General features: G+C 40.1%; 1 protein-coding gene and 1 long non-coding RNA gene across 3 annotated transcripts; one reads left to right on the top strand and one right to left on the bottom strand.

The window, feature by feature from the left end:
- Nucleotides 1-135: 135 nt before the first annotated feature.
- LOC145554096 (uncharacterized) lies at nt 136-1397 on the bottom strand. The gene is made up of 2 exons (XR_014090137.1): nt 1309-1397; nt 136-1209 (listed from the first exon to the last, which is right to left on the bottom strand). It is a non-coding gene; the product is annotated as an uncharacterized LOC145554096 (long non-coding RNA).
- LOC103457579 (NACHT, LRR and PYD domains-containing protein 3-like) lies at nt 1309-27745 on the top strand. 2 transcript variants are annotated; one of them, XM_081612764.1, is made up of 12 exons: nt 1309-1451; nt 4991-5338; nt 7452-7790; nt 7867-7971; nt 10114-10440; nt 12170-13919; nt 14827-15012; nt 16172-16345; nt 19040-19213; nt 25342-25515; nt 26457-26609; nt 26902-27745. In XM_081612764.1, the coding sequence occupies exons 1-12, from the start codon at nt 1418-1420 to the stop codon at nt 26906-26908; spliced, it is 3771 nt and encodes a 1256-aa protein (XP_081468890.1). In that variant the 5' UTR covers nt 1309-1417; the 3' UTR covers nt 26909-27745. The 2 variants fall into 2 exon arrangements, with proteins under 2 accessions (XP_081468890.1, XP_081468887.1); XM_081612761.1 differs by lacking the exon at nt 1309-1451 and adding an exon at nt 1573-1984.
- Nucleotides 27746-27874: the final 129 nt, after the last annotated feature.

The following is a 27874-nucleotide window of genomic DNA, read 5'->3' as shown; positions in this document are numbered from 1 at the left end:
CTGTTTGCTGCAGCAATGTTCTTCTCAGAGAAAAGTGGTGAAGGAGGAAGGGAAAAGCTCCCTAGTCTTATTCTTCACTGATAGCAGGAAGAGAAGAGAAGCTCTGAACGAGGGAATTAAATCAAGTCTCAAGAGTTGAAGGTAAAATCACATTTTATTGAAACTTCACTGCAGCTCAGTGAGTTTTTTGCTCTATGCAGAGAAAAAGTCAGAACTGTTTGATTCTCTGAGAGATTTTTGTTTCAGAGTAACTTCCTGTTTACATTGTTTGGTGTCAGCAGCAATAAATGTGTTGATAATTGTTTCTGGTTCTTTGATGAACAAAGTTACTCTGATCTCTGTTAAAACAAAGGTTACTGTGGAGGTTTTGGTCCCAACTGAACCATAAAACTTCTTATCAGTAACCGCCCCATGAGCTCAGCATGCGTCTGAGCTCATGGGGCGGTTAGATATGTTGCTGATCTTGTTCTACACTTTGTTTTTTATTCTTAAATGTTTCAGATGATCAAACTAAAATCAAACATTAACTGATTATAATATTATAAACTAAGTTCAACCTTTTTTATTCGTGATGCTGCTTTAGTGAATTCAACATCCAAAGAGTTCTTTTTTGGGGGAATTGATAGTTGAAATTTTAATCATGATGAAATATTTACATAAAATGTAACATTCATCTTAATCCAAATTGTAAAACAATTGAGCGGCTCAGGATGCAACAACATAAACAGGCTTCATTTGCATCTTATTGTTTCTGCTATTAGAAAAATCCAAGTTTCTAATCAGACCTGTTGGCAGAAGCGATGCAGCAATAGTGGAATGCTCCTGATTTGAAATGTTTAAATCATTTTTATTAGTTTTCAGCTTTTAGGAAATGAGGTCAGAACTTTTCCCGTCAGCCTTTGTCACTTCCTGTAGAGGCTCATGGGAACTGTAGTTGAACTCCTGACTACAGCAACATTTAAAACATAACGTTCTGAACGAATCTGAAGTTGGTTGCAGCTTCCGATTCAGGAAATGGCTAAAGGTTGAGTCCACCAAATTTTTTTGTTACCTTCAGATTGCCGTTAAAATTTCATTAAAGGGTGATTTCGGCCCCTTTTTTGTATCTGGACCACACGAGAGCTGCTCCAATTCCAAAAATACAAAATCAAGACAAGCGTCAGTGTTCTTGCAGCAGGTACTCTGTCTGTGAATCCTCTGGTGTTTAACCTAAAAGCAAGAACAAAATCAGTTGTAAACTAGTTTCCCTGTGCTGTAGTTTATCCGTTTTCCCCTCTGTGCTCCACCCAGGTCCGTTTCCCAGTTTACCAGACTTCTGCTGGTTCCAGTAGAAACAGTGATCTGGTGTCAGAGATGGTCAGCTGCTGGGATCTGATGAAGCCTCTCTGTTTGTTCTGAGAGGAAGAAGAAGAAGAAGATGATGATGATGATAATGATGATCCTCTTGCTCAGTAAGATCTCCTTCCTCTCTCTGCTCCTCTTCCTCTCCAGTCTCTCTGGAAGCTGCTGATCAGCCTCTGTAGACTCTCAATTTGCAAATGATTGCACTTATGTTTTTTTTTTTTGGACACTATGGCTGCATTTTGGAGTAAAAATGCAGCCACAAATGCAGTCTTTTGGACTATGGGGAAAAAGGCTTTTCTACCTTGGCTCCCGGAGTTAGCCGTGGCTGTAAGCTGTTTACTACTAGCTGCTAAAGTTGTGGCTCCGCCTCACCCCGTAGTGATCGACTCCCTGCAGCTACGCAGCGCCGCTATTCCCCTTCTTGGATCTCTGAGCAGCTGCCTCTCAGACTGCCAGGATCTCATCGTTCTCTCAGTCTCTGATACTCTTTATCTGTTGCTAATAAGAATGATCGATCAGCCATTGTTATCAACTGCGCCGCGGATTCCGGCTGCGGGTTTTTCCTCTTCGTCTTCCTGCTCAAAACACAGCGCCGCTGCGCGCCCGCTGCGGATGTTATCAACCCATGTTCATTCTTCAGGTAATCCTTTATATACAGAACAGAAACAGCTAAGCTAAAAACTAATTACCAAGTGAATGCTACCAGTCGAAATTTGCATTAATTTCGCGATCTCACTGCTTTTGCAGCTGCTCCGTTCGCGCCGCTACTCCGTTCCGCTTCTCCGTTCCGCTTCTCTTTCACGGTTACTTGCGCAACTTTACTTCGTTTCTCAGCAACAAAATACAGCCCATCGTTATTTATTGAAGATTTTACATGTCCAAAAACAGGAATCTAATGTTTCGTTTCGTTTTGTACGTTTTTAAGATCATTCCCTCACATAATCGGAAAAGCAGGGGAATGGCGGCGCTTTTGACATTTCTCTGACATTCAGAAAAATATGGTTTACTAATTTTAGCATGACTCCGGTTATACTTGGCCTATTAACACAATTTAAAAACTGGTGTGTAGTTTATAATGTGCACTTTAAGCTCAAGTTGAAAGTGAGACTGAGGGAGGGTCTTGCTGCTACGCCGTAACAAACTAGAGTTAAAAAGAGCTATAAGGCTATGGACCCCTATGGTTTAACGGATCGATACTCGCGGATGAAAAATCGATACTTTCCGAGAGCATAAAATATTGATATATATCGCAGAATCGATTTATTCATACAGCCCTACCCTCCAGTCCTACTAGTAGTTTATTGTTTGATTCTGGTCTCTTCCATCCACCCAGTGGCTCCACTTTGCTGTTTTCTGTCTGGATTTAATTTTCTGGTTTGGGTTCAGCAGCTGATCTGGTTCTGATATTTTCTATTAGTTTCTATCAGGTTGTAGTTCTGTCAACATCAGAACCACTGAGACCCATACAGACCAGTAACCTGGATATTAGCTCCCAGAAACATTAACCTCAGAAACCAGTGAGAAATGTTTGCAGATCTTGAAGGTTCTGGTTTTCCTTCCTCTCTTCAGTTTTCCACATAAATGTTCATTTGAATCCAAGATGGCTGACTGGATGGTTGTAGTTTGTAGTTTATTTATCCTGAATTTACCTCAGTCTGAGGTTGGTGGTCATAATGTTCTGCTGCTGATGCATGATGGTGGTCTCAACATTAATGGAGAATCAGGACTGGTGGGTCCGGTTCTTCTCCGATTCTCCTGTTAAAAAAAAGACAAAAACAGATAATTGGCCTGTAACAATAAATCAAATAATCGAATGATAAATAAAAATGATCGACCTCATTTTAATTTATCAGCTTTATTGTTTCTTCCTGCCTTTTTCTCTTTCTATTGATGACACTGGATGAAAAAAGACTCAACTCTGGTTCTCTCCACTGACCCTCCCTTCCTAACTTCCTTAGGTAAGCGAGGAGTGAATTGTTGCATCAGGTAGTCAGATATGTCCATCTTCTCTGTCTAAATCTCATGATTATTGAAGGACAATATGGTATACAGACTTCATAATCTGTACTCTTTTGGTTGAATGTAGTTCTTATTTCCACTTTGGTAGTATGAAGATCTGACGGGGAAGAAAACCAGTACCTTAAATGTTATGTTTAGTTCTTGTTCAAGGACATTTTTTGCCAACAGAGACTTTTTTTCCCTTCTCCCAGTTGTTTCTGTCATCATCCACTCGTCTCTTTCATCTGGAATTGTTCCTACTACCTTCAAAACTGCAGTTGTTACTCCTATCCTTAAAAACCCTGGATTGGATCCAAATAATTTCAATAATCTCCGCTCTGTTTCTAACTTTCCTTTCATCTCCAAAATCCTAGAAAAAACAGTTTCCTCTCAGCTCCATCTCTATTTAACCAAGAACCGTCTGTATGAACAGATCCAGTCACAGAATCACTAACATCTAACTTTAATTCCAGTTGATTTAAAGTCTGTAACCAGTTTCAATTCATTTAAAAAACAAACAAAACTTTGGTTACGTCAAAAACAGAACTGTATCGATACTTAATTGTTTTATGATTCACTGTTTGCGTATATATTAACATTACATTGTGCCATTTTAAATTATTATTACTTCAATCTTTGTTAGTTTTAAGAGCTACTGTTTAAAAGCCTATCTAGGGACAAGTGCTGCAAATTAGCTGTTGCTACTGCACTATGACGCAAACATGGGACTGCTGTACTGCTCAGTTTGTCTATGTCGTTATGTATCTGTCCCTATCAAATAAACCTAATAAATGAAAAACACTCTCCTTATGGCACAAGATTCAGGTTTACTTTCTGTTCTTGTTCTCCTTGATCTCTGAGCAGCTTTCAATACCATCAGTCCTGCTCCACAGACTCTCTTCCATTGGTATCTCACACACACGCACGCTTACGAACACATGCACACACACACGGACACACCCCTTGCTTTGCTTCAGTCAGATCTCTCTGGCTGCACTCAGTTCATCCAACTTAAATCATTCAAATCCTATCTATCCCCAGTGATTTCAGGTGTTCCCCAGGGCTCTGTCCTGGGACGCCTTCTTTTCATCATCTGCCTTCTGCCCTTCATTGCAACAAATTGGAAAATTTATTACAATCACTTGAAACTTAATTTTACAGAATTAACATTAAAGACTACCAAGACAAAATATTATTAAAAAAGGATCATATTTATTCTACTATACATATGTACTAAAGGAGACAATAATCAAACCTTCCTTAGAACAAAGTAAAATGACAAAGAATAAATTTTGGTTCAGTTGTCTTTCAAAAAAGACTTTCATAATAATAATAAAATAATTTAAAATCCAGACACTTCTTAAAAATATAATCTTTGAACCTTAACATGCACAAAATGGGGAGAACAAAAAAAAAAATACTTTCTTTACGTTACGTAAAAGTTTTTAAATTTTTAGCAGATTTTAATGCACTTTTATCAGTGTTTATGACATATTGCTTAATGTGAGTTACATATATGAACAGAGATCATTGCTGTCCAATAAGAGTTCAGTATCACTGAGCTGTTTAGCAGACAGACTGAAATCTTTTATCACTAGTGAATAACTGATCATTATTTCTACACTAAACCCTCATCTTGTGTCCTCAGTTTCCCAGCATGCTCTTGGTGGAGTGGTGGAGGTTAACGAGGGGGCGGAGTCTGTCCTCCTGCCCTGCATTTATCATGGTCAAATACCTGAAGACCCGTTCCTCATCTGGACTCGCAGTGCTCTCAGTCCTAACTCTGTCCACCTACGGAGAGAAAATGGTGATGACCTTAAAAACCAGAACCAGCGTTTCAGAGGACGGACCTCCATGAATCCTGACGCTCTGGATACTAGAAACTTCAGCCTGACTCTGAGGAAACCTGAGCAGGATGATGGAGGAAACTACAGCTGCAGCATCTCTGATGGAAGAGAAGAACAGAACCTGAAACACATTCATCTGAAGGTCAAAGGTCAGACAAACTAGCAGCACACCCTATTGTAAAGTTTTATGTTATGAATGAATTTGATGAATTAAATTAATCAAATCATAATTTGATGAGTGAGAGCGAACCGCTCTCACTGGAGCGGTTCGCAGCCGAGTGTGAAGCGGCCGGGATGAGGCTCAGTGCCTCCAAATCCGAGGCCATGGTCTTGAGCTGGAAAAGGGTAGAGTGCCTTCTCCGGGTCAGGGGGGTCGTCCTGCCTCAAGTGGAGGAGTTTAAGTATCCGGGGATCTTGTTCACGAATGAGGGAAGAAGGGAGCGGGAGATCGACAGGCGGATTGGGGCAGCGTCTGCCGTGAAGCGGGCGCTGTACCGGTCCGTTGTGGTGAAGAGAGAGCTGAGCCAAAAAGCGAAGCTCTCGATTTACCGGTCGATCTACGTTCCCACCCTCATCTATGGTCATGAGCTTTGGGTCATGACTGAAAGAACGAGATCACGGGTACAAGCGGCCGAAATGGGTTTCCTCCGAAGGGTGGCTGGGCTCTCCCTTAGAGATAGGGTGAGAAGCTCGGCCATCCGGGAGGGACTCAGAGTAGAGCCGCTGCTCCTCCACGTTGAGAGGAGCCAGTTGAGGCTCGGGCATCTGGTCAGGATGCCTCCTGGACGCCTCCCTGGTGAGGTGTTCCGGGCACGTCCCACCGGGAGGAGGCCCCGGGGAAGACCCAGGACACGCTGGAGGGATTATGTCTCTCGGCTGGCCTGGGAACGCCTTGGGGTTCCCCCGGAGGAGCTGGAAGAAGTGGCTGGGGAGAGGGAAGTCTGGGCCTCCCTTCTGAAGCTGCTGCCCCCGCGACCCGACCCCGGATAAGCGGCAGAAAATGGATGGATGGATGGATGAATTTGATGAAATGAGAAAATTAATAATTGTTCATTGTTTCTGTAGCCATGGAGACCAGGCCCAAAATAACTCAGAATAACCAATGAATGGATGAATGGATTATTTCTATAATGAAATTATTATTTCTACAATCATTTTGCTGTAGAATTAAATAATTCATTCATTATAGAAATTACTGAAGCATTTCTATAATCTGAGTTACTATGGAAACAAATTTACTTCCTATAAACCTGTTAATCCATAACAAAATGATTTCATTAATATTTCATATTTCATGTTTTTTTAAGTCTCCATAATTGACCTCAATTACTATTTTAGTCTTTTATTAACAGTAAAGCAGTCGGCTCTTTAATGGCAGCAGCTGTATTGAAACACATTCATGTAAATAGACAAAAATAATATTCATGAATTAAATAAATATTCAGCATCATTTCATCCATCCATCCATTTTCTATACACTCTTGTCCCTTAATGGGGTTGGGAGGTGCTGGTGCCTCTCCAACAAATGTTCCACGTGAGAGGCGGGGTCACCCTGGACAGGTCGCCAGTCTGTCGCAGGACAACACAAAGACGGACAGGACAAACATCCATGCACACTCACACACACCTAGTGACAATTTAGAGAGACCAATTAACCTGACAGTCATGTTTTTGGACTATGGGAGGAACCCGGAGAACCTGGAGAGAACCTGGAGAGAACCCACCATGCACAGGGAGAAAATGCAAACTCCTTGCAGAAAGACCCGGCCCAGGAATCAAACCCAGGACCTTCTTGCTGCAAGGCAACAGTTCTACCAACTGCAAGGCAACAGTTCTACCAACTGCACCACTGTGCAGCCCGCATCATTTCATGACTTCTTAAAAAAACGTTATATTTATTAAGATTATAAAACAGAATTTAACGTGACCTTTTCTCTTTTTACACTATTTATTTTATGATGATCATTGACCAGAATTCCAGGATGAATCTCCATGAATAATTTGTATTTGTATTTCTTGTCTTCAGCCTCCAGGTAGATCTACAGATCTAAAGAACAGGTTTTGTAGGTCTGCTATGTATAGATCAAACCCTCTGATGCATCAATAACTGTCACATGAACCACTGATGGATTAAAATTTCTGATTTTATGTTGATTATTAAATAAATGATTTTTATCCTGCAGACAGAAACTGAATGACGACATCAAACCAGAATAATGATCCAAACTGTTTCTACTCATTTTGTTCTGTATTTCCTCTCAGTTGGTCAGCAGGAGGTCGAGGTCACTGAAGGGTCAGATTCTGTCCTCCTGCCCTGCACAACATCAGCCAACCTTCCTGAGGGCACGTCAGTGGAGTGGACCCAGTCAGAACCTCATTTCATGTTCATTCATGTGTTTCCCAACACGAGTAAACACTTCACCCAGCAGGACAGACGTTACAGCTGCCGCACAGAGATGAACAAAGACTTCCTGAGGACCGGAGACGTCAGCCTGACCCTCATGGATCCCACACACAGAGACGATGGACGCTATGTCTGCACTGTCCACAGAGACCAGGACGTCCTGAGAGACACTGTAGTTCTGAAATATGTAAAGAAAGGTCAGAGCATCAGGTCAGAGCTGCTGATAAAGGTCAAAGGTCAGACTGAGGTCAATCTTTCTCTGTTTTTCCACAGAACCATTTCCATCCTGGGCCACAGCTCTGCTGGTTCTGCTGGTTCTGCTGGTTCTCATCGTCTGTGCAGGCGGTTTATATCATTTTGAAGGTTATTTTCTGAAAGGTGAGTCTCTGACCAATGTTTATTTTTATACATGCCTACTTGTGCATAAAATATGGCTCCATACATTTTTTGTGCGCACACACGCTTTATGCATGAGGCCCCTGGTGAATGTCTGTATGACTGAGTAGTTAGAAAAGCTTCTTCAGATTTTCAAGGTGGTCACATGGCACTTGATGTTTGAACCTCTCTGTTGCATTGGCTGGAAGAATATCAATCTTCTTAATCTGGCAGATTGCCTGGGATTATCCTTTGTGAACTCTGGTATGGATAGTCTGTAGGTCTTATTCTCCTCTAAAGGCCATTGTGGGATCCAATGTTTGGGCGGCAGAGGACATGTTGGTGTCCAGATTAGGTCCAGCTCGTGGTTGAGATGAGGGATGGACTGTGGCACTAAAGGTTGAAAGTCAGGAGAAAGTCCATTATCTCCTCATGTCTTTAACCATCAGCTGAAGTCGATTATTATCCTCCTCCAGTTGCTGGACAATGGTCATAAACTCATATGGGATGCTGGATAACATTCACCTCGCCATGCTCCTCTCTAGTCTGATTCTGTTCCAATGTAGCATTAGACGGCCATGTTTATCCCTCATAATTATCCATCCTGGTGGTCACACAGCCCTCTGTGGACCCAACCTGCTCATTCAGAGTAATAATCCATATTCACTCTGTAATCATCTCGATCCGACTCAAAGGACCAATTAGTTACGATGCAAATCACAAGATTTTGCATCGTATTACTGAGGTGGTGATTGATAGGTATTTTCCTAGAACCTACATAAAAGAACCACAGACAACGTATATGAATTTCATGACAAAGCTTCTGCAAGCAAAAGGAGAAGACTCTGTCAACTGCTTCTCAGAGCCGTTCACAGAGCGTTCTGAAGATCTTTGGGTAGAGCTTGTCTTTTATTTTCAAACTTCAAAGTGGGAGGATAGGCAAGATAGACAGCAGAGGAAACAGCTGAGGTCGTAAAACATTTTACCTAAACACAGCAAAGGTCGTAAAACAATTTAACATCTGTCCCATGATCTGAGCCCGGTTCAAATCCCGGTCAAACTGTTTCACATGAAGATAACAGGCAGCTGTGACCTCCAGGTCAGTTCACACATACAGTTTAAAGAAGAGAACACTTTAAACTGGCGAACATTAGACTGAAATATGAACTAAAGTAACAACAAAATTATAATACCAAAAAATCCCTATTAGTGATCGCAGAATGTTCATCGCTTAAAAGCCTCAGTGACCCTCAACGAAATGACAAGGTGATGATTTTCTGGTTCTTTAATCGGCAGATTCAGGGTTTAGGTGGATGGGTGGGTGTATGTGTGGTTCTACAAAAGAACAGCTAAATAAAACTTACAATCCACCATGTACACCAATAGTCATTTTGTAAGTTACAAACATATTGTCACATTACTTGTTTTTTAAGCCTTAATGTAAGTCCTTATAGCTTACCTATATTTGGAAAATAAAATAAAACATTCTTCTCATTACTCCAGTCTTATGGTCTGTAGGTCTTGTTCTTTATGGCCATTGTGAGATCCAATGTTTGGATGTTTTATTAGTTACTAATAAGATTAAATAAAGTAAAAGAGAGCAACTAAACATAATAGAATTCACCATTTAAAGTAAAACTCAGCTTCTTTTGGCAAAATGAGCAAACAGAAAATGTCTAAAGTAATAAAATACACGTTATTCTTCTTGAACACAAATAAACTCTATCTTACCAGTCTGATGGACACACACTGTCATAAATACCACATAAACTACCTACAAACAACTTCAGCTGATCTGCACTGATTCCTGAACATTATTTCATTTGAACAAAACATTACTTAATTAATTACAAAAATGCCTGCGCCCCCTAGTGGCGAAGCTGAAAACTACAATTCAGTCTTGCATTCAGAACAGTTACTCCCCCTCATACTGCCTTGGTGATGTAACACTGCTGGAGGATTTTTCTCTCTGACTTGAACTTTCCACCAGAAATACCTTGATGGTCTCTGACCTGATGGGTCCATCTAGGTCCAGGAGGAACTTAGATATCAGCTCATCATCATTTGCTCCACTTCTCTCTCGTCAGCTGCTGTCCGTCCATCTGTCTGTCCGTCCAGCTCATCTTGTCCTCCGTTGTCTCTCAGCTCCACAGGTGAAGGTGGATTCAGGGGTAAAGTCTGTCCTGCTGCCCTGCAGAACCAGAGTCTACCTGCCTGGAGGCGCTAGAGTGGAGTGGAGGGACAGAGAGAACAGGATGGTCTCTGTGTATCAGAAAGGTTCTGGTGATCCTGAAGAACAGAACCTGACCAACAACAACAGAACCAGGATGAATGACGACCCACTGAAGACTGGAGACCTCAGTCTGACTCTGGAACGTCCCTCAGTTACAGACAGCGGGATCTACACCTGCAGAGTCTCCATCTGGAAACGAGTCATCCTGATGATGAAACGGGTTAATCTCCAGGTCAAAGGTCAGTGGTATAAATGTTGGATTCTTCCAATCAGGTGATTGGTGGTGATCAATAGTGATGTTTGGCTGATTACAAGATCAAAGGTCAATGTGATGTAATGAGTGAGGAAGACGAGGAAGCAGAGCAGGAGGAAGAGGTTCAGGACAGACAGGGACCAGCAGCAGGAGGCTTTGACTTGGACAGTGCCCCCTGCTGGAGACACTAGTTAGTGTTCAGAACCACCAGATGGCTCAGAACCATCAGAACTGAAGTTTCTGCAGCCTGGAAGCAGCAAATGTGTTGTGAATAAGGATGCATGTGGACTGGGATTTTTATTTTTATTTTAAAAAATAAGTTTTTCCAACGTTTTGAAATTGAGTCTGTTACCCTTTTTGATAAAAAATTTTCCAGGGGTCCCTTTTGTTGCTAAAAACATCAGCACCTCTAACAGATGTATTGGATTTAATCTGAGAGAGGGGGAGTAGTTTAATTGGCCAACCTAAAAAGCAATCTGTTATAATTGCAGTTTACTAAATTGTATTTGTGAGCAATCATCTCAATAAACAAGTATTACATTCATGTATCTGGTCTGTGTTAAAATGTCAGCATTTATGGACCCTGAAGCCCTGGGGGGCCTGATGGAGCTGCTAACTTAATTTGGATTAAACAAAAGTGCAAATAAATTATATTTATTTTAATTGTATATTTTGATTTGTTGTTTTTAAGACTCAATCACAGTGGTTTTAAATAGGATTTCACTGGCGATGTTTTTCTGTAACATATAATTATTCAGTAATATTCTTACATTTCCTGTCAACTTAACATATTTTAATACACATGGTGGACTGCCAGTAGGCTGCCTCAGCTGGGCTGAGCAAGTTTTCTTAGGAAAACCCTGCAAAATGAACTCGGCGTACATCCCCCCCCCCCTGAACTTCTCAAAACAGTTATAGGTCAGAAGCAACGCACAAGGTAACATCAGCTAAACTCAGCTGTGTTTTACTAACAATCACTGTGCAACAAAGGGTTTCCATGTTTCAATAGAAAGTGACATTACGGAGTTTGCCAGACTTAATGCTCTATCTACAAGTTCTCAAATTGACAACCAAATAATTGTTACCTGAATACAAAAATGTCCTCCTCTTTGATCAAAGCATCATGTACTGATGTTGCTTTTTCCCCTGTTAATAAATCTTTGCAAACTTTGCACAGGATGTCATGGTGCGTCTTCAGTTTCTTCAGTGGTTTAGGATTTTGAACACGAACCAACTCAACTCTCTCGTCTTGACGGTCGTCTCCCTTGGATGCTGAATGGGATGACTTGGAATAGGACAACATTGTTTCTCTGACTATCGTGAAGCTCTTGAAGTGAAAAAACAGGCAAATGGTTTTCACCTGGCTGGACCAACTGCTCCAGATCCTGGGCCAGTCATGAAACCAGTCTCTACTTTGGACCTTCATCCCAGTCCATATGACCTGCTAGTAGTGCAGATACTTCACAGTCTGATAGAGACTGTGTTTCCAGCTCATTCAGTGGGGCTGCATGCTGAATGTTTTAGTGGTTGACAAAAGAAGACTACAGTCTTTGTAGACTGACTTTGGAATGACTTTCATTAGTTTTCTCTAATTATTGAATTATGTTACATTCATAGAAGGTTATGAAGAAGAACCAAACTGGCCACTTTATTAGTCCAATTACTTGTTAGAATATTGCAAATTGTTTTTACTTTGTTTGTTTTTCTTTCTTCAGATATTGTTGGTTTGTATCAGCCTGACCTTAAAGCGTCTCTGAAGAAATTCGAAAATCTCTGTGAAGACATTTATGAACTTGGAAATCAAACCTCTCTGGACCAGATCTACACAGAGCTCCACATCACAGAGGGGTTAACTAGAGAGGTCAACCAGGAACATGAGGTCAGACGGATTGAAACAGCATCCAGGAAACAAGAAACAGCAGTCAGAAGAGAAGACATCTTTAAAGTCCCACCTGGAAGAGATCAACCAATCAGAACAATGATGACCATGGGAGTGGCTGGCATTGGGAAAACAGTCTTAACACAGAAGTTCACTCTGGACTGGGCTGAAGGCAAAACCAACCAGAACATTGATTTCATTTTCCCATTCACTTTCAAAGAGCTGAATTTGCTGAAAGAAGAAAAGTTCAGCTTATTAGGCCTGATTCACAAATTATTTTCTAAAACCAAAGGAATCAGCAGCTTTGAAATGTTCCAGGTTCTGTTCATCTTTGATGGCTTGGATGAGAGTCGACTTAATCTGGACTTCCAGAACAACGAGATCCTGACTGATGCTACAGAGTCCAGCTCAGTGGATGTTCTGGTGACAAACATCATCAGGGGAAAACTGCTTCCCTCTGCTCTCCTCTGGATAACCACACGACCTGCAGCAGCCAATCAGATCCCTCCTCAGTGTGTTGGCATGGTGACAGAGGTCAGAGGATTCACTGACCTCCAGAAGGAGGAGTACTTCAGGAAGAGATTCAGAGATGATGATGATAAGGCCAAAAGCATCATCTCCCACATTAAGAAATCAAAAAGTCTCCACATCATGTGTCACATTCCAGTCTTCTGCAGGATCACTGCTAAAGTTCTGGAGAAAATGATGGAGACCAGAGAGGGAGGAGAGCTGCCCAAGACCCTGACTGAGATGTACATAGAGTTCCTGCTGGTTCAGCTCAAAATCAAAAAAAAGTATGATGGAGGATCAAAGACAAAACCAATTTGGAGTCCAGAGAACAAGAATCTGATTGAGTCTCTAGGAAAACTGGCTTTTGATCAGCTGCTGAAGGGAAACCTGATCTTCTATGACAAAGAGCTCAGACAGTGCGACATCAACATCAAAGATGCTGCGTTGTTCTCAGGAGTTTTCACTCAGATGTTTAAAAAGGAGAGTGGGCTGGACAACATCTCTGTCTACTCCTTTGTCCATCTGAGCATCCAGGAGTTTCTGGCTGCAGTCTACATGCTCCACTGCTTCACCAGCAGGAGGTCAGAGGTCATCAAGACGTTCCTGGGAGAAAAATACGATGAAACATCTCTAGACGAGTTCATGAAGAAAGTCATGGAGAAATCCCTCAGCAGTAAAAATGGTCACCTGGACCTGTTTGTCCGCTTCCTTCATGGTCTCACTGTGGAGTCCAACCAGAGACTCTTAGAAGATCTGCTGGGTCAGACAGAGAACCGTTCAGAAACCATCCAGAGAATCATCACCAACCTGAAGAAGATGAACACTGACGATACCTCTCCTGACAGAAGCATCAACATTTTCTACTGTCTGATGGAGATGAACGACGTCTCATTTTATCCAGAGATCCTGCGGCTGCTGGATTCAGGGAAGGAGCTCTCAGAGTCTGACTGTTCAGCTCTGGCCTTCATGCTGCAGATGTCAGAGGTTCTGGATGAGTTGGACCTGGAGAAGTACAACACATCAGAATATGGACGACAGAGACTGGTTCCAGCTGTGAGGAACTGCAGAAAGGCTCGGTGAGTCCAGATGTTTTCATTGTGTGAATGCTGATTCAGCACTATTGTCCTCCTGTTTCTTCTTCTTCCTTCAAGTTGATTCTGGATGTTTTTGGCCTTTAACTGCTTCCTTCATCCTCTGGATGATTTCAGCCATTCAAACATCTAAATATTCAGTTCATCCAGGACAGCCGCAGCTTCTGGTTTTTAGACATTTTGATCATTTAAAAATATTTAACTTTTTTCAGTTTTCATGTTGAAATGAATAGAAAACCCTGAACTCTAGAAAATGTCTATTTTCTCTAAGATCCAATCAGCCAGAGAGACTTTTTTAACTTTAAACTCCTCTTCGCTCTTTGAGCTGCTGCTCCATAATTCACCCTTTAGGATTATTAATGATGAGGAGGATTCTAGATGCTGCAGCAGCAGATATGGGCTAAACAAACCCAGAGATGCTAGAGGTCCACAGCAGGCTGGACTTCCTGCTCTGCTCACTTCTTTTAAAGCTCACTTCCAGCTTGGTGGAAGATCTCAAGGAGCCAATCGGTCTAGTCCAAGTCAGTGTGAGTCAGAGGTGTGAGCAGTTCCTCCTCCTCTCCATCATCTCCAGTAGTTTCCTTCATTCAGCTCAGTCAGCCTCTTCATCAGCTGCTGCAGCTCCTTTGAGGCTCTGATGCTGCAGAGAAACTGAACTTTCCTTCACAGATGATAGAAGATCTTCAACATCTGACTGAGCTGAAGGTCTGAGGACATGAAGCCAGAACCAGAACCAGAACCAGAACCTGGACTCTGTCGGGTCAAACTCAGTAAACTGAAGATCAGATGTTGATCAGATGTTGACATCATGATGACATCACTGTTATACTTTATCTGTTTGTGATTAAGATTGATTTCATTAGAACTGACTTTATTTCTTCTCTCATCACAGACTTGGTGGCTGTGCGCTCAAAAAGGATGAATGTGAAGTTGTGGCTTCAGCTCTGAAGTCCAACCCAGATCTGACTGAAGTGGAAATAAGTGAGATTCAACTGAGAGGTGGAACCTTTGGAGACTCTGATATGAAGAATCTGTCTGAGATCCTGGAGAGTTCAGTCAGTAAAGTGAAGAAACTGGGGTTTGTTTTCTCTATTTATACAATAAAATCATTCAATGATACTTTAATCCTTCAGGGTTTCCCCCAGTGTTTTATAAGCCTGGCGGCCCGCTATGCTTTACTAGCCCCGCCGCCAGACTAAGCGTTGCTTGTTTACGTTTCTAGAGGAAAAAATAAAATAAATAAAAAAAATTAATTTTTATATATATATATATTTTTTTTTAAAGCCAGGCTGCAAGCGTCTCTTTTGCTCTTAGCATTTCACTAGCAGAGCAGATTTATTCCTAAAGGATAGGTTTATAAGCGCTTTGCCTCGCACGCTGCCGCTGCTTTACCTCAGCAGGATTGCACGCGCCTCCTTTCACTTGAGAGAGAGAGAGAGCGCCAGCCAGCCAGCAAGCAAGCAAGCATCCGTCTGAACGTAGTGGATCCAGATGTTCGGACTCCAACCTCAGTCCTCTCCTGGTCAAGCTCCCCTAGACAATCCTGTCAAGGTTACAGTTATCCCTGGTGTTGGTTCTCATTTTCACCACCAGTTTTTCCTTCTAACCAACTTTCCCTGAATATTCTTGGATGCAGCTCTATGAACAACCAGCTTCTTGACCTTTTCAGGACTCCGTCCTTGTTGTCCAGGACTGTCTTTTGGATATCTGTCCAGCCAGCAGTCGTCCCCATGATGGGTCCTTCTGATCTAGAGCAGGGCTAATCAACTGGCGGTTTTCTGGGCCGGATGTGGTTTTGGAGCGGCCCTTTGAGTTTACTAGGGAAAAATATATCTGAAAAAATATACGACACATTAAAATTTAACATTTTAAATAATTAAAAAACATTTGATTCTGTCTTTCATTTAGACTGAATTTTGTTTTAAATTAAATTCCAAAAAAAAAAAAAAAAGTTTAACTTCTAAATCTGAAATGAAATCTAAATTTCCATCCTGTAGCCATCCTGTCATATCTGTGCTGTGCTAGGAGGTCATTTGTATCAGCCAATCATCATTCAGCATTCCTGACATCAAAGAACTATGCTTTGATGTGATTGGAGGATTATAGTATTAGACTTTAACAGCATCTTATCGGTTTAATTAAATAAATTTTCTAGATTTTTATTATTTATTTGTTCATATTTCAGTTTTAACCTGCACCCTGTTGGCTTCAGCTCACATCTTTTATTTTTTATTCAGATTGTACAGCTGCAGTTTGTCGGAGACCAGCTGGACGTCTCTGTTCTCAGCTCTGAAGTCCAAACCGACCCATCTGACAGAACTGAACCTGTTAGACAGCAACCTGGGAGATTCTGCAGTGAAGGAGCTCTGTGATTTTCTACAGACTGAAGGCTGCAGACTACAAAAATTGGAGTAAGAAACCAAGTTTTAGTGCGAAGATAATAAAACCTGAAGGAGACACAGGAGAGAAACTAAAGAGGAAACGACAATAAACCAAGAAAATCTAAAACTGATCTAAGAAAACTAAACAAAAAAATACAGAGAACAAAATGTAAAGATAAACAAACTAAACTAAATACAAAGGGAGATACTGATATGGAAAGACATTTTGAGCAATAACACGGGAGACTGAACAGAATATGGCAAGAATTTTTTTTTCCAATTATAATGTAAGATGATATTGAGACCATAAATTATACTGTTGTGTTTTGGGAGAGTCTTTGACCTCATATGCAGAAAACACACTGGCAGAGGGAGAGCAGTTAATGATTTATTTGCAAGGAATCAAATGATCTTAGGGGGAGTAAGAAGGAATCAGGAACTCGGTGTCTGCAAGAAGACAGATAAAGTTAGACCAAAGCTGTGAGGTGATTATTTGAGATCTGGAAGGGTGAGTTACATGGTCCAGGAGGGGAACGCTCGGTGCCACAAGGCTTTTGACTCCATGGCACTTTAAATTTGGCTCAGGTGGATTTGATTCAGAACCAGATTTGTTCTTTGTAATTTCTGGACAGTAAAACTATTGATCTGTAAATCAATAGACAAATTTATATAAAAATATTATTAATCTTTCTGTCCTATATTTGTACAATAAAGAGGATTTGGCCCTCATGTTTTCCACTTATAGCTCTGGTTTACACAGTAAAAACCATGTGGTGAAATTTAATAGACGACACTCTCGCATCCCGTTTTCCTGAAGGCAGCTGGGAGCTGGAGCACCAGAATCTGACACTGAAGAAAAGAAGAGTTATGACTGATATAGATTCATATTTACTTTTACAGCTTTTTGCTAATAGTTCAGAGTTTAAACTGGTTTAGTTTTACATATTTTATCTGGGAATTTTTTTTGCAGGACTGAATAACATGTCAGAAAATGTCACAGAACATAAAAATTTGATTACTGTTGTTGACAATCAGTTTGAATTTAAATTTTTATTCTGTTCTGATTGGCTGCTGCTGAACTTACATAATTTAGGTTGAATTTTTATTGCATTTTTATACATAAAGATATGATGATGATGACACCTTTAAAAATAATTGCTCTAAATTATTTTTAAAGGTGCACAGTGGCGCAGTTGGTAGAGCTGTTGCCTTGCAGCAAGAAGGTTCTGGGTTCGATTCCCGGCCCCGGTCTTTCTGCATGGAGTTTGCATGTTCTCCCTGTGCATGTGTGGGTTTTCTCCGGGTACTCCGGTTTCCTCCCACAGTCCAAAAACATGACTGTCAGGTTAATTGGTCTGTCTAAATTGCCCCTAGGTGTGTGTGTGTGTGTGCATGGTTGTTTGTCCTGTGTGTCTCTGTGTTGCCCTGCGACAGACTGGCGACCTGTCCAGGGTGACCCCGCCTCTCGCCCGGAACGTTAGCTGGAGATGGACACCAGCAACCCTCCCGACCCCACTGAGGGACAAGGGTGCAAGAAAATGGATGGATGGATGCTCTAAATTTGACATTTTGTTTTCTGAAAAACTGGTAATTCAGTAATGGTGTTTAAGATTTTTTATTAAATAAAAATACTGAAACAACAATAGCAATCATAACAGCAACAAAAATTACAATATTTATATACCAATAAAATAAATGATAGGTATTTTTCTGAACCTACATAAAAGAACAACGGACAATGTGAGTTTTATGGCTGAACTTCTGCAAAAGGAGAAGTTTTAGCAAGGTGTTCCTCTGAGCCTCTCACTAAGCGTTCTACCCTTTCTCAGCTAGAGCTGGCCTATTATTTTGGAAAAGTAAAGAGATAAAAAGAGAAGAGACAGAATGCAAGCTTTGTCTACACACATGACATCTGGTTCTTTCTTTCCCTTGGGAAAGATTTCTCTCAAGGCTGGAGGGAGCAGTTATCTTTACTTGGTGCCAAAAGTATTCAACCCAGCAGTCAAAGGCCTTGACACAGACAATGAAGAGTTCAAACACTTCTAAATGAAATCAAAATGATAGCAGCATTAAAAATTCCCAACAATTATATTCAGTGCAGGTAGCCTACATCTTTTTTGATGGGGCTGTAAGTAGCGGTGGGCGACACTGACAAAAAAATTATATCACAAAATATTTTTTAAATACGTGTAACTAAACTAATGTTGACCAACAAAACTCAGTGTGAAATTAGAGACCAAGTGTAAAAATACTTAAAAACACAAAAGAGAGAACAATAAATTTACATAATGTTGAGAAGTGTTTCCCTCTCAACTTTAAGAGCCAATTTTATGTGTTGTTTTAATATAAAAGGAAATATTCCACTTCAAAATAGTCAACACCTAAATATGCCGCCTAAAATAACTGCGAAAAGTAAAAGCTTCTGCTCTCAAATAATCTGAAACTTTAATTGGAGTTATCCCTGGTGCACATTTTCACCACCAGTTATATTTATATAGATGATCTGTGCTGTGTGGTCAGTAGTATCAGCCAATCATCATTCAGAATTCCTGAAATCAAAGAACTCTTCTCTGATGTGATTGGAGAATTGTAGCCTTCGTCTTTTCCAGCATCAGATCTGTGTAATTAAATTAATTGTATGCATTTTCATTATTTATTTGTTCATATTTCAGTTTTAACCTGCATCCTGTTGGTTTCAGTGCACATCTTTTATTCTTTATTCAGATTGGGTGGCTACAATTTGCCAGAGGCCAGCTGGACTTCTCTGTTCTCAGCTCTGAAGTCCAACCCGACCCATCTGACATTACTGGAGCTGGGCTGGACCAACCTGGAAGATTCTGGAGTGAAGGAGCTCTGTGGTTTTCTACAGACTGAAGGCTGCAGATTACAACAATTAAGGTCAGAAACAAAGTTTTAATTTGAAAGCAATAACAATTTGATGGAAACCATTAACAGGAGATAAACTATAGAGGAAACAAAAATAATTCAATAAAACAATAACAATAATAATAAAAAGCAACTAATAATTCAATTATGTTTTTTTAGATTTTTGATGAAAAATACTGGAACAACAATAACAATCAAAACAAACAAAAATGGCAATAATTATAATAATAATGTTCAGTGCAGGTAGCCTATGTCTTTTTTGATGGACTGGTAAGTAGTGGTGGGCAATGTTACTAAAAAATTATGTCAAAAAATATTTCTTAAATACACCTCACTAAACTAATTTTGACCAACAAAACTCAGTGTGAAATCAGAAACCAAGTTAAATAAACTACTAAAATACACAAAAGAAAAACTGCTGGTTCAAAAGAATATTCATTTTACAAAATGTTAAAACATTTTTCCCTCTCATGTTTAAAACCTTAAACATCTTGTTCAAAACGGAGTCTTTTTTAAGCCATTCATGGATATTATAAATATTAAAGTTATCTCTTCCAGCCTGGGCTTATGGTAGACCACAGATGATAAAACTCACCGTTTGGTTGTTGCTGCTCTGCCACATCTTGTGCCTGAAAGAAACTTTTTAGCATAACAGGATTTAAAGGATTAAATATTAATGACAGTTTACTGCCTGGTGCTGAGAATCTTCCATGAATTAAAAGAGGAAGGAAACCAGGAGGCTTTTATTCTGAAAAACAACCTCGACTCAGTGATGAATGTCTTTAGATTAGGAGAGGATTGTTGCAGTTTGACAAAGAATTCATTATTTTAAATGTCTATGCTCCATATTAATGTCATTATAATGTGGAAGAATATCTTAGCAAACTTGACCACCGTATTACCTACAAATAAAAAAATAAATAAATAAAAAAATGGAATCGTACATATATAAGCCACAACGGGCTATAAGCTGCTGGTATCTCCGTCGCTCTCGGTTTCCCATAAGGGCTGCGTCCTAATAAATCTGCTATTCTGGACGCAGCCCTGTGTCTCTAATTCCCAACCATGATTTCGTTCACGCTGAGTTTATATGCAGCGGCTCTATTTCCCTCCTGTAGTGCAAGATCAATAGCGCTCAACTTAAAAGCGGCATCATATGAGTTTGAAGAAATTTCTCTGTCGTGCCTGCTGCTAGCATGTGCTTGCTCTAACCCAGTGTTTGTCAAACCTGGTCCTCACCCCCGCTGCATGTTTTAGGTATTTTTTGTATCTCTGGATGATTAACAGGCTTCTGCAGTACTTGATGGTCATGCAATCATTTGAATCAGATGTTCCCCTGTGAAAATCTGTTCCCCCTGTGTCGGGAGCGCGCATTGCAGCCAGAGAAGTGGATCCGGCGGATCTGACCATTTTCACGGCGCTTCTGATCGATTTTTCGGTAAAAACTACTCATATAATCATGTCAATGTTGTAACTTTCAGTTTAATCTGCAGCTATCAAAGTAAAAATACATAAATAAACGAGGTCTTGTATGGAGGTCTTTTTACGCTGTTTTGTGTTATTTTAAACGCGAAGTGAATCGATCTTTTTTTCTGCTTTTGTCTCTTAAGCCTGACAAATAAAAGTCAGTCAACAAACACAGGTTTTCAACACGTTGTGTGCATTTATCATTTTTCATTTCTGATAAAGGAGGAGGAGGGAAGCTGGACGATAGCAGGGCACAAAAATAAAGACTTCCTGAAAAGATCAGAGTGTAAACTTTTTGGTAAATCCCGTTCTAATGTGAAATATGACATTACTGGATTAAGGAAATGTCTAGAATGCTATCACACATAATAGTTTTTGAGAATTTGAAAACAAGTGCTTTTTATTTCCCAAAGTTATTAGAGAAGAAGAGGAGAGAATGGATATTTCAGCTGCCTGAAATAATGTGTTCGCCCTCTATAAAATGGAAACAAATTAATTTACCTGCAAGTCTTTTACTGTTTTCATTCATCTTATTATCAACAATAATTCCTGTGATTTTCATAACATTTGCTCTCTTTTTGCCAAAGTTAGGATAGGGGAACACAATATTTTAAGCGCCTGATAAAATCTGTTCCCCCCCTAAAATGGAAACAAATTAATTTACCTGCAAAGTCTTTTACTGTGTTCATTCCCCTTATGATCAATAAGAAATCCTGCAAGTTTGAAGACATTTGCTCTCTTTTTGCCAAAGTTAGGATGGAGAAACAAAATATTTTAAGCGCCTGATAAAATCTGTTCCCCCACCCTAAAATGGAAACAAATTAATTTACCTGCAAATCTTTTACTGTTTTCATTCCTCTTATCAACACTATAGTCGTGTGATTTTCATAACATTTGCTCTTTTTTGGTGTGCCAAAGTTAGGATGAGGGAACAAAATATCTTAAGCGCCTTGGGAACAGATTTTATCAGGCGCTTAAGATATTTTGTTCCCCCATCCTAACTTTGTCAAAAAAAGAGCAAATGTTATGAAAATCACAAGATTTCTTGTTGATGATAAGGGGAATGAACACTGTAAAAGACTTTGCCGGTAAATTAATTTGTTTCCATTTTAAGGGGGGGAACAGATTTTATCAGGCGCTTAAAATATTTTGTTCCCCCATCCTAACTTTGTCAAAAAAAAAAGAGCAAATGTTATGAAAATCACAGGAATTATTGTTGATAATAAGATGAATGAAAACAGTAAAAGACTTGCAGGTAAATGAATTTGTTCTCACAAGACCGGAATAGAGGCTGTGCTGTCCTCGCCCTGAGTTTTTCCATTTTTTCAGCCGCTAGACAGCCAGACAACGACGCTCCAATAACCAAACTTCTTTCTTTTTTAGTTGTTTATTGAAGAGTGGCCTCTGACCACTACCATCACTTTGGCCATCGTAAACTGCAACATACTAGCAGTGGTGGAGAAAGTACTCAAAAAATTTACATAAGTAAAAGTACAAATACACAGTCAAAAATGTACTTAAGTAAAAGTCAAAGTACCACATTAACATTTTACTTAAGTAAAAGTAAAAAAGTCCTGGCTTTTAAAAATACTTAAGTATTAAAAGTAAAAGTACTCGCTGAATGCATTACCTAATCGCTAATATCATAAAGTGTGCCGATCGTATTTAATTTTAATACATCAGAAATGTGCCATTTTAATTAACACTACAACAGATTAAACATGTTCTTATTGTGTTTATTCTCTGTAACAGTTTAGACTTAGATATGTGATTCTATGAATCATAATTTCAGGGATGGAAACATTTTGTCTCCTGTCCTAACATAGCATGAACTTCATTAGTCACATTTATTTAGAAAGAAATCTAACTGAAAGGGGATGTAAAGAAGGTGCAGGCGGGGTGGAGGACATGCAACTAAGGAGCCATGTAGCAGAGTTGTAGTCAAGACCACCAAACCCAAGACCAGCGCCCCGCGCTAAATGACACAATAACATTAAGTTTACCTATCAAAATTGGTTCTCAGATTGATCTGAAAGATCCACATTCCCATAAAAACACCTAGATATTAAATACTAAAAGCTGAAATATATTTAACCAGTATCAATTAAAACTCACTTCATTCTGTTTTGCTTTCATCGCTGTGCTACAATCCGCAGAGGTCTCCTGCTATTCCTAGAAAAATAACGCCCTGGGCGGTTGCCCATATTGCATATGTCAGAAACCACAACTGAAACATCGCAATTAACGGTAAACATCGTTCAACTATGAACACTGTCCAACGGCGCAACAAGTAACTAAGCAGAATGAGCACCGTGACTGTTTTCATCCTCCCTCCCACTGCGATGTTTGCCACCATGACAGGAGACAAATCAATCAATGAGCAATGAGCATGCTCTGTGTTCATACGTTCAACTTTTACTTATTCAGCGATTAAATGAATGTCTATATATATATATATATATATATATATATATATATATATATATAGCTACCGCAGTGTACACAAGAACAAAGAACGGCTCTCAGTGAGGCTTCAGTCCTTAGGACTTAGTAAAGATCCGTCCAGAAGAATCGGATCGTTCCTGAATGTCATATCACTATATTGCAGACTTTGGTCACAGCGTTGTCCCATATTTGCGACACCTCAGTCAACACCTCCACACAATAATTCAGCGCATGAGTGACAACTTTTTTTCATCAGATGCAACATGTGTCTCAGTACAGCTAGCTTTGCTAGCACAGATCTTACCTTTCTTTAAGCTTTCCTTCCAAGTGACGCTAAAAGTTGGACGAAGTCCCACCGTCTGTGAAAGCGAAGCGCTGCTGATTTTACATGTCGCCATATCAATTTATGCAGCGCTATTATATTATAGACAAACATCTCCTCCCGCTCAGAGGAAACCACTGCGCATGTCTGGAGCTCCGAGTGCGAGTAAAGGTGGAGCCGATGGGTGACAACAGACACTAAGTCACGTTATTGCTTGGATTTTACGGCGCCACCTTAAATCCCTGAACTTCACATTTTAACGGACAAAAAGCGCAACGCGACTTGGATGTAACGAGTAACGCGACACTTTTGTAGAAATGTAGTGAAGTAGAAAGTACAGATACTTACTGTAAAATGTAGTGGAGTAAAAGTAGAAAGTCCCCATTATTAAATCTACTTAAGTAAAGTACAGATACACGAAAACTGTACTTAAGTACAGTAACGAAGTACTTGTACTTCGTTACTTCCCACCACTGCATACTAGCTAACATAGCAAAATAGCCATTTTTACTGCGAGCTAAAATAAAACATTTTCCTAAATGACTAAGCATACAAATTACTCTCACCGGCGTTACATAAAACAAAGAGTTATTATTTTCACAATTAACAAATACTTACGAACAAATCTTGTCTGAGACACAACGAATAAAGACAATAATCAGCTACTCAATGAGCTGCTTGGTGTTCCGTTCCACCATCTTGGATCTATTTTTCCTTTAGCGTCACAAAAGCAACATAACGAAAATATCCACCAGGGGGTGCTGTAATGCGGTTTTCAAAACCTTGCTGGTCCTGCTTAACTAAACAAAAGGCAGCACAGAGGCACATCTAAAACATGCAGAGCCGGGGGGGGGGCAGTGAGGACCGGGGTTGAGAAACACTGCTCAAAATGAAAATCAGCACTTATGTAAATAAATGTTATAATTATGTTCAAATTTAGAGATGCTTCTAAAATATAATAGAGTTGGAGAATGTTTCCATTGTTTCAGTTTAATATGAAAATGAGAAAAGAATAAGTGATGGATTTCAGTAACTCTGAGGAAATGTTTTACAGCTTTATCGTCCATTCCTGGGGTTTGAAGAAATAAAACCATTGAGATCAATAATCAGTTCAGGTTCCAGTGGCCTCATGCACACAAAATATGTGCGGCGCCATATTTTACACACAAGTCGACATGTATAAACATTAACTTTGCGTCAAAGTTTGCATAAATATATGCACACTTTTTCACTGGCGTGAAAATGTGCGACAGCCACGCAAACCGTTTCTGAGGACAACATCAAACTACAAAGCGTCAAAACTCACCTAAATACACTGAAACCTAACTATATTCAGTTGTTTAGACCAAGAAGTTTCAAACCTGATGTTTTTTCATGATTTTAATATTTTATTGTTTAAACAATAAAATATTAAATGATGAAACTGAATGGCATTTATCCCCAGACAATAAGCAAACACGCACACAAAATAAAGAAAATAAAAATTAAAGGACCTGAAGACCTCACTTGACTGTAAATAGTACTTTTCCTCAGTTTTTATCTCAAAGATGTAACACATTGGTTTGTGTGTCAAAGCGCATGAATAGCATTTATGGGTTAATTTCATTCTCACTAAAAAAGAAAGCAGGTTTGGATCAGCAGATTAGCAGCAAACTGTTTTGAAAGTCCGTTTTAATTCCAGTCCAGAACCACTGAAATGTTCTAACAACATGTCATGATAAAATGTTCTGGTTCTGCTGGTTTGGACTCTTTAAACCAGTTTGACTGGATCAGATGTTAGAATCAGTTCATCATGTTTCTTTACAGTCAGGGAAATTAATTTTCTACATTTGTATTATTTATTTGTTCATATTTCAGTTTTAACTGCATTCTGTTGGCTTCAGCTCATCTTTTATTCTTTATTCAGATTGATCAGCTGCAGATTCTCAGAGATCAGCTGGACTTCTCTGTTCTCAGCTCTGAAGTCCAACCCGACCCATCTGATAGAACTGAACCTGAACAGAACCAACCTGGGAAATTCTGGAGTGAAGGAGCTCTGTGGTTTTCTACAGACTGAAGGCTGCAGACTGGAGATATTGAGGTTTTTAATTATCCATCCATCCATTTTCTTACACCCTTGTCCCTTAGTGGGGTCAGGAGGGTTGCTGGTGCCCATCTCCAGCTAACGTTCCGGGCGAGAGGCGGGGGACATACTGGACAGGTCGCCAGTCTGTCGCAGGGCAACACAGAGACACACAGGACAAACAACCATGCACACACTCACACACACAAACACACACACACACACACACACACACACACACACACACACACCTAGGGGCAATTTAGACAGACCAATTAACCTGACAGTCATGTTTTTGGACTGTGGGAGGAAACCGGAGTACCCGGAGAAAACCCACGCATGCACAGGGAGAACATGCAAACTCCATGCAGAAAGACCGGGGCCGGGAATCGAACCCAGAACCTTCTTGCTGCAAGGCAACAGCTTTACCAACTGTGTTTGTAATTATATAATTATGTATATTTCTGTGAATAATTATATATAATTGATCATAAATCAAAGTTCATATCTTCTGTTCTAATAAATATTTTCTGACTTTGTTCCTGGACTTGGATCCAGAGTTTAATTTAGTCCCTCTGTGTAACTGAGTTGGAGCTGCTGATCTGAGGTCAGAACAGGACAGCATTCAGACCCCCAGTGTGTAGAAATCCCTCTCATGTGAAGCAGGTCAAAGGTCATTCAACCCAGTCTAGGAAAGTGAATTCCAGGAATCTGACAGGAACAAATCAATAATCAATGATTGATGCTTCAACACTTTGATCAGAGCCTGGAATGATAAAATCCTCCAACACAACATGACCCAGTACCAGGTTCTGGTTCTGGTTCTGAACTCAGCAGGTCTTTATTGAAGCAGCAGCTTGTTGGCTTTAATATTCATGAGAATCTTTAACTGGTTCTGTTGGATTAACTGGTTCACCTGCATCCTGTTGGCTTCAGCTCATCTTTTATTCTTTATTCAGGTTGTTTGGCTGCAGGTTGTCAAAGATCAGCTGTGATTATCTGGCCTCAGCTCTGAAGTCCAACAGTCTCCATCTGACAGAACTGAACCTGGATGGAAACAACCTGAAGGATTCAGACGTTCAGCAGCTGAAGGATCTTGTAGAGACTTTAAAGTAAGTAAATGTTTGTAGTGAGTCCAGCTGCTGTCAGCATATTGAACTAAACCCAGTTAGCATTATAGCAAAGCTCCAGTGTTCCCAGTAAAGCTGCAGCTTCTCAGTGGGAGGAGAATGGTTCTCTCAGTTCAACAGGAAACAACTGATAAGGTTCATCTTGGTCACAGCTCTGAGATCAATCTGACTGCAGCCTGGAAACCATCTACTGGATGTGCTGCGTCACTGACTGCTGCTGGAGAGGCTGGAAACACTCACTGATCTGATCTCTCCATCCTTCTTCTCTCTGCAGGTCGTAAAGTAGAGAACGGTCTCTGTGTCCTGCTGATCCTCAGAGGTTGAAGCTGCAGCAGTTTGAGTCTAAAGAAACTGACTAGATTATGATGATGACCTCTGACCTTAAAGATTTTCCTCCTGTTTATTTTCTCATGTCTGTCATTTAGTGTCTGATATTGTTTGTCTCTTTGGATCAATAAAGATCCGATTCAAACTGAGCTCCATTTAGAGGCTTCATGGAGTTTTGATCTGAACTGGATTCAACTGGAAAGTTGATCTTTTTTCTCTCTGATTCATTTTCATCCTGGAACCAGAAATGATCTGAGATGGAAACATGGGAATCATTTTCAGTTCAGCTTTGAATCATGAAAGACACTTCAAACCTCTTTTCTCTGCTGCTTCTTCTTCTGTTGACAGGAAAATGTTCCTCAAAGCTCCACAGATAAAAAGATGCTTTACTGGAAACTGCAGAGAAACTTCAGCTTCCATCACAGAAACCAGTTTAACCAGTGCCAGAAAAATTATGTACATTTTTATCACATTCATTTATCTGTTTTCTTATATTTTGAGCATGTAGACTGTTTAGGATTTAAATTGTTTAGTATTATGGAGCAAATGTTACAAGAATGTATTCAGGTATTCATGGCCGTGAGAGGGAAGCAGAAGAGCCATTGGCGGTGGAGAGCTGCTAAAGAGCACCAGGAGGTCAGAGCTCAAAGATCAAAGCTTATGACCCAGAGAGACAAAGAATTGTGCTTGGGTCCCTGTGTATGCAGAAGACAGAAGACTCGTTTGATGAGAACCTCGTAATTATCGTTTAATTATCATCAAACGATAATTAAAAAAGCTGTGTGAAAGCCTATGTTGTTTCTGTGAGTTTTATTGCTGCCTTATGGAGGCAGACAGGAACTGCGAACTGTGTTTTGAAATATGTAACATGTCGACCCTGGGAACAGTTTTGTTGTAGGAAAAGAAACCTGACACTATGT

The sequence above is a fragment of the Poecilia reticulata genome, chromosome 2 (genome assembly GCF_904066995.2).
Source record: "Poecilia reticulata chromosome 2, P_reticulata-male-v2, whole genome shotgun sequence".
In the NCBI taxonomy this organism is placed as follows: domain Eukaryota; kingdom Metazoa; phylum Chordata; class Actinopteri; order Cyprinodontiformes; family Poeciliidae; genus Poecilia; species Poecilia reticulata.
Note: the sequence above shows the minus strand (reverse complement) of the source record. Positions and strands in the feature narration are given on the sequence as shown.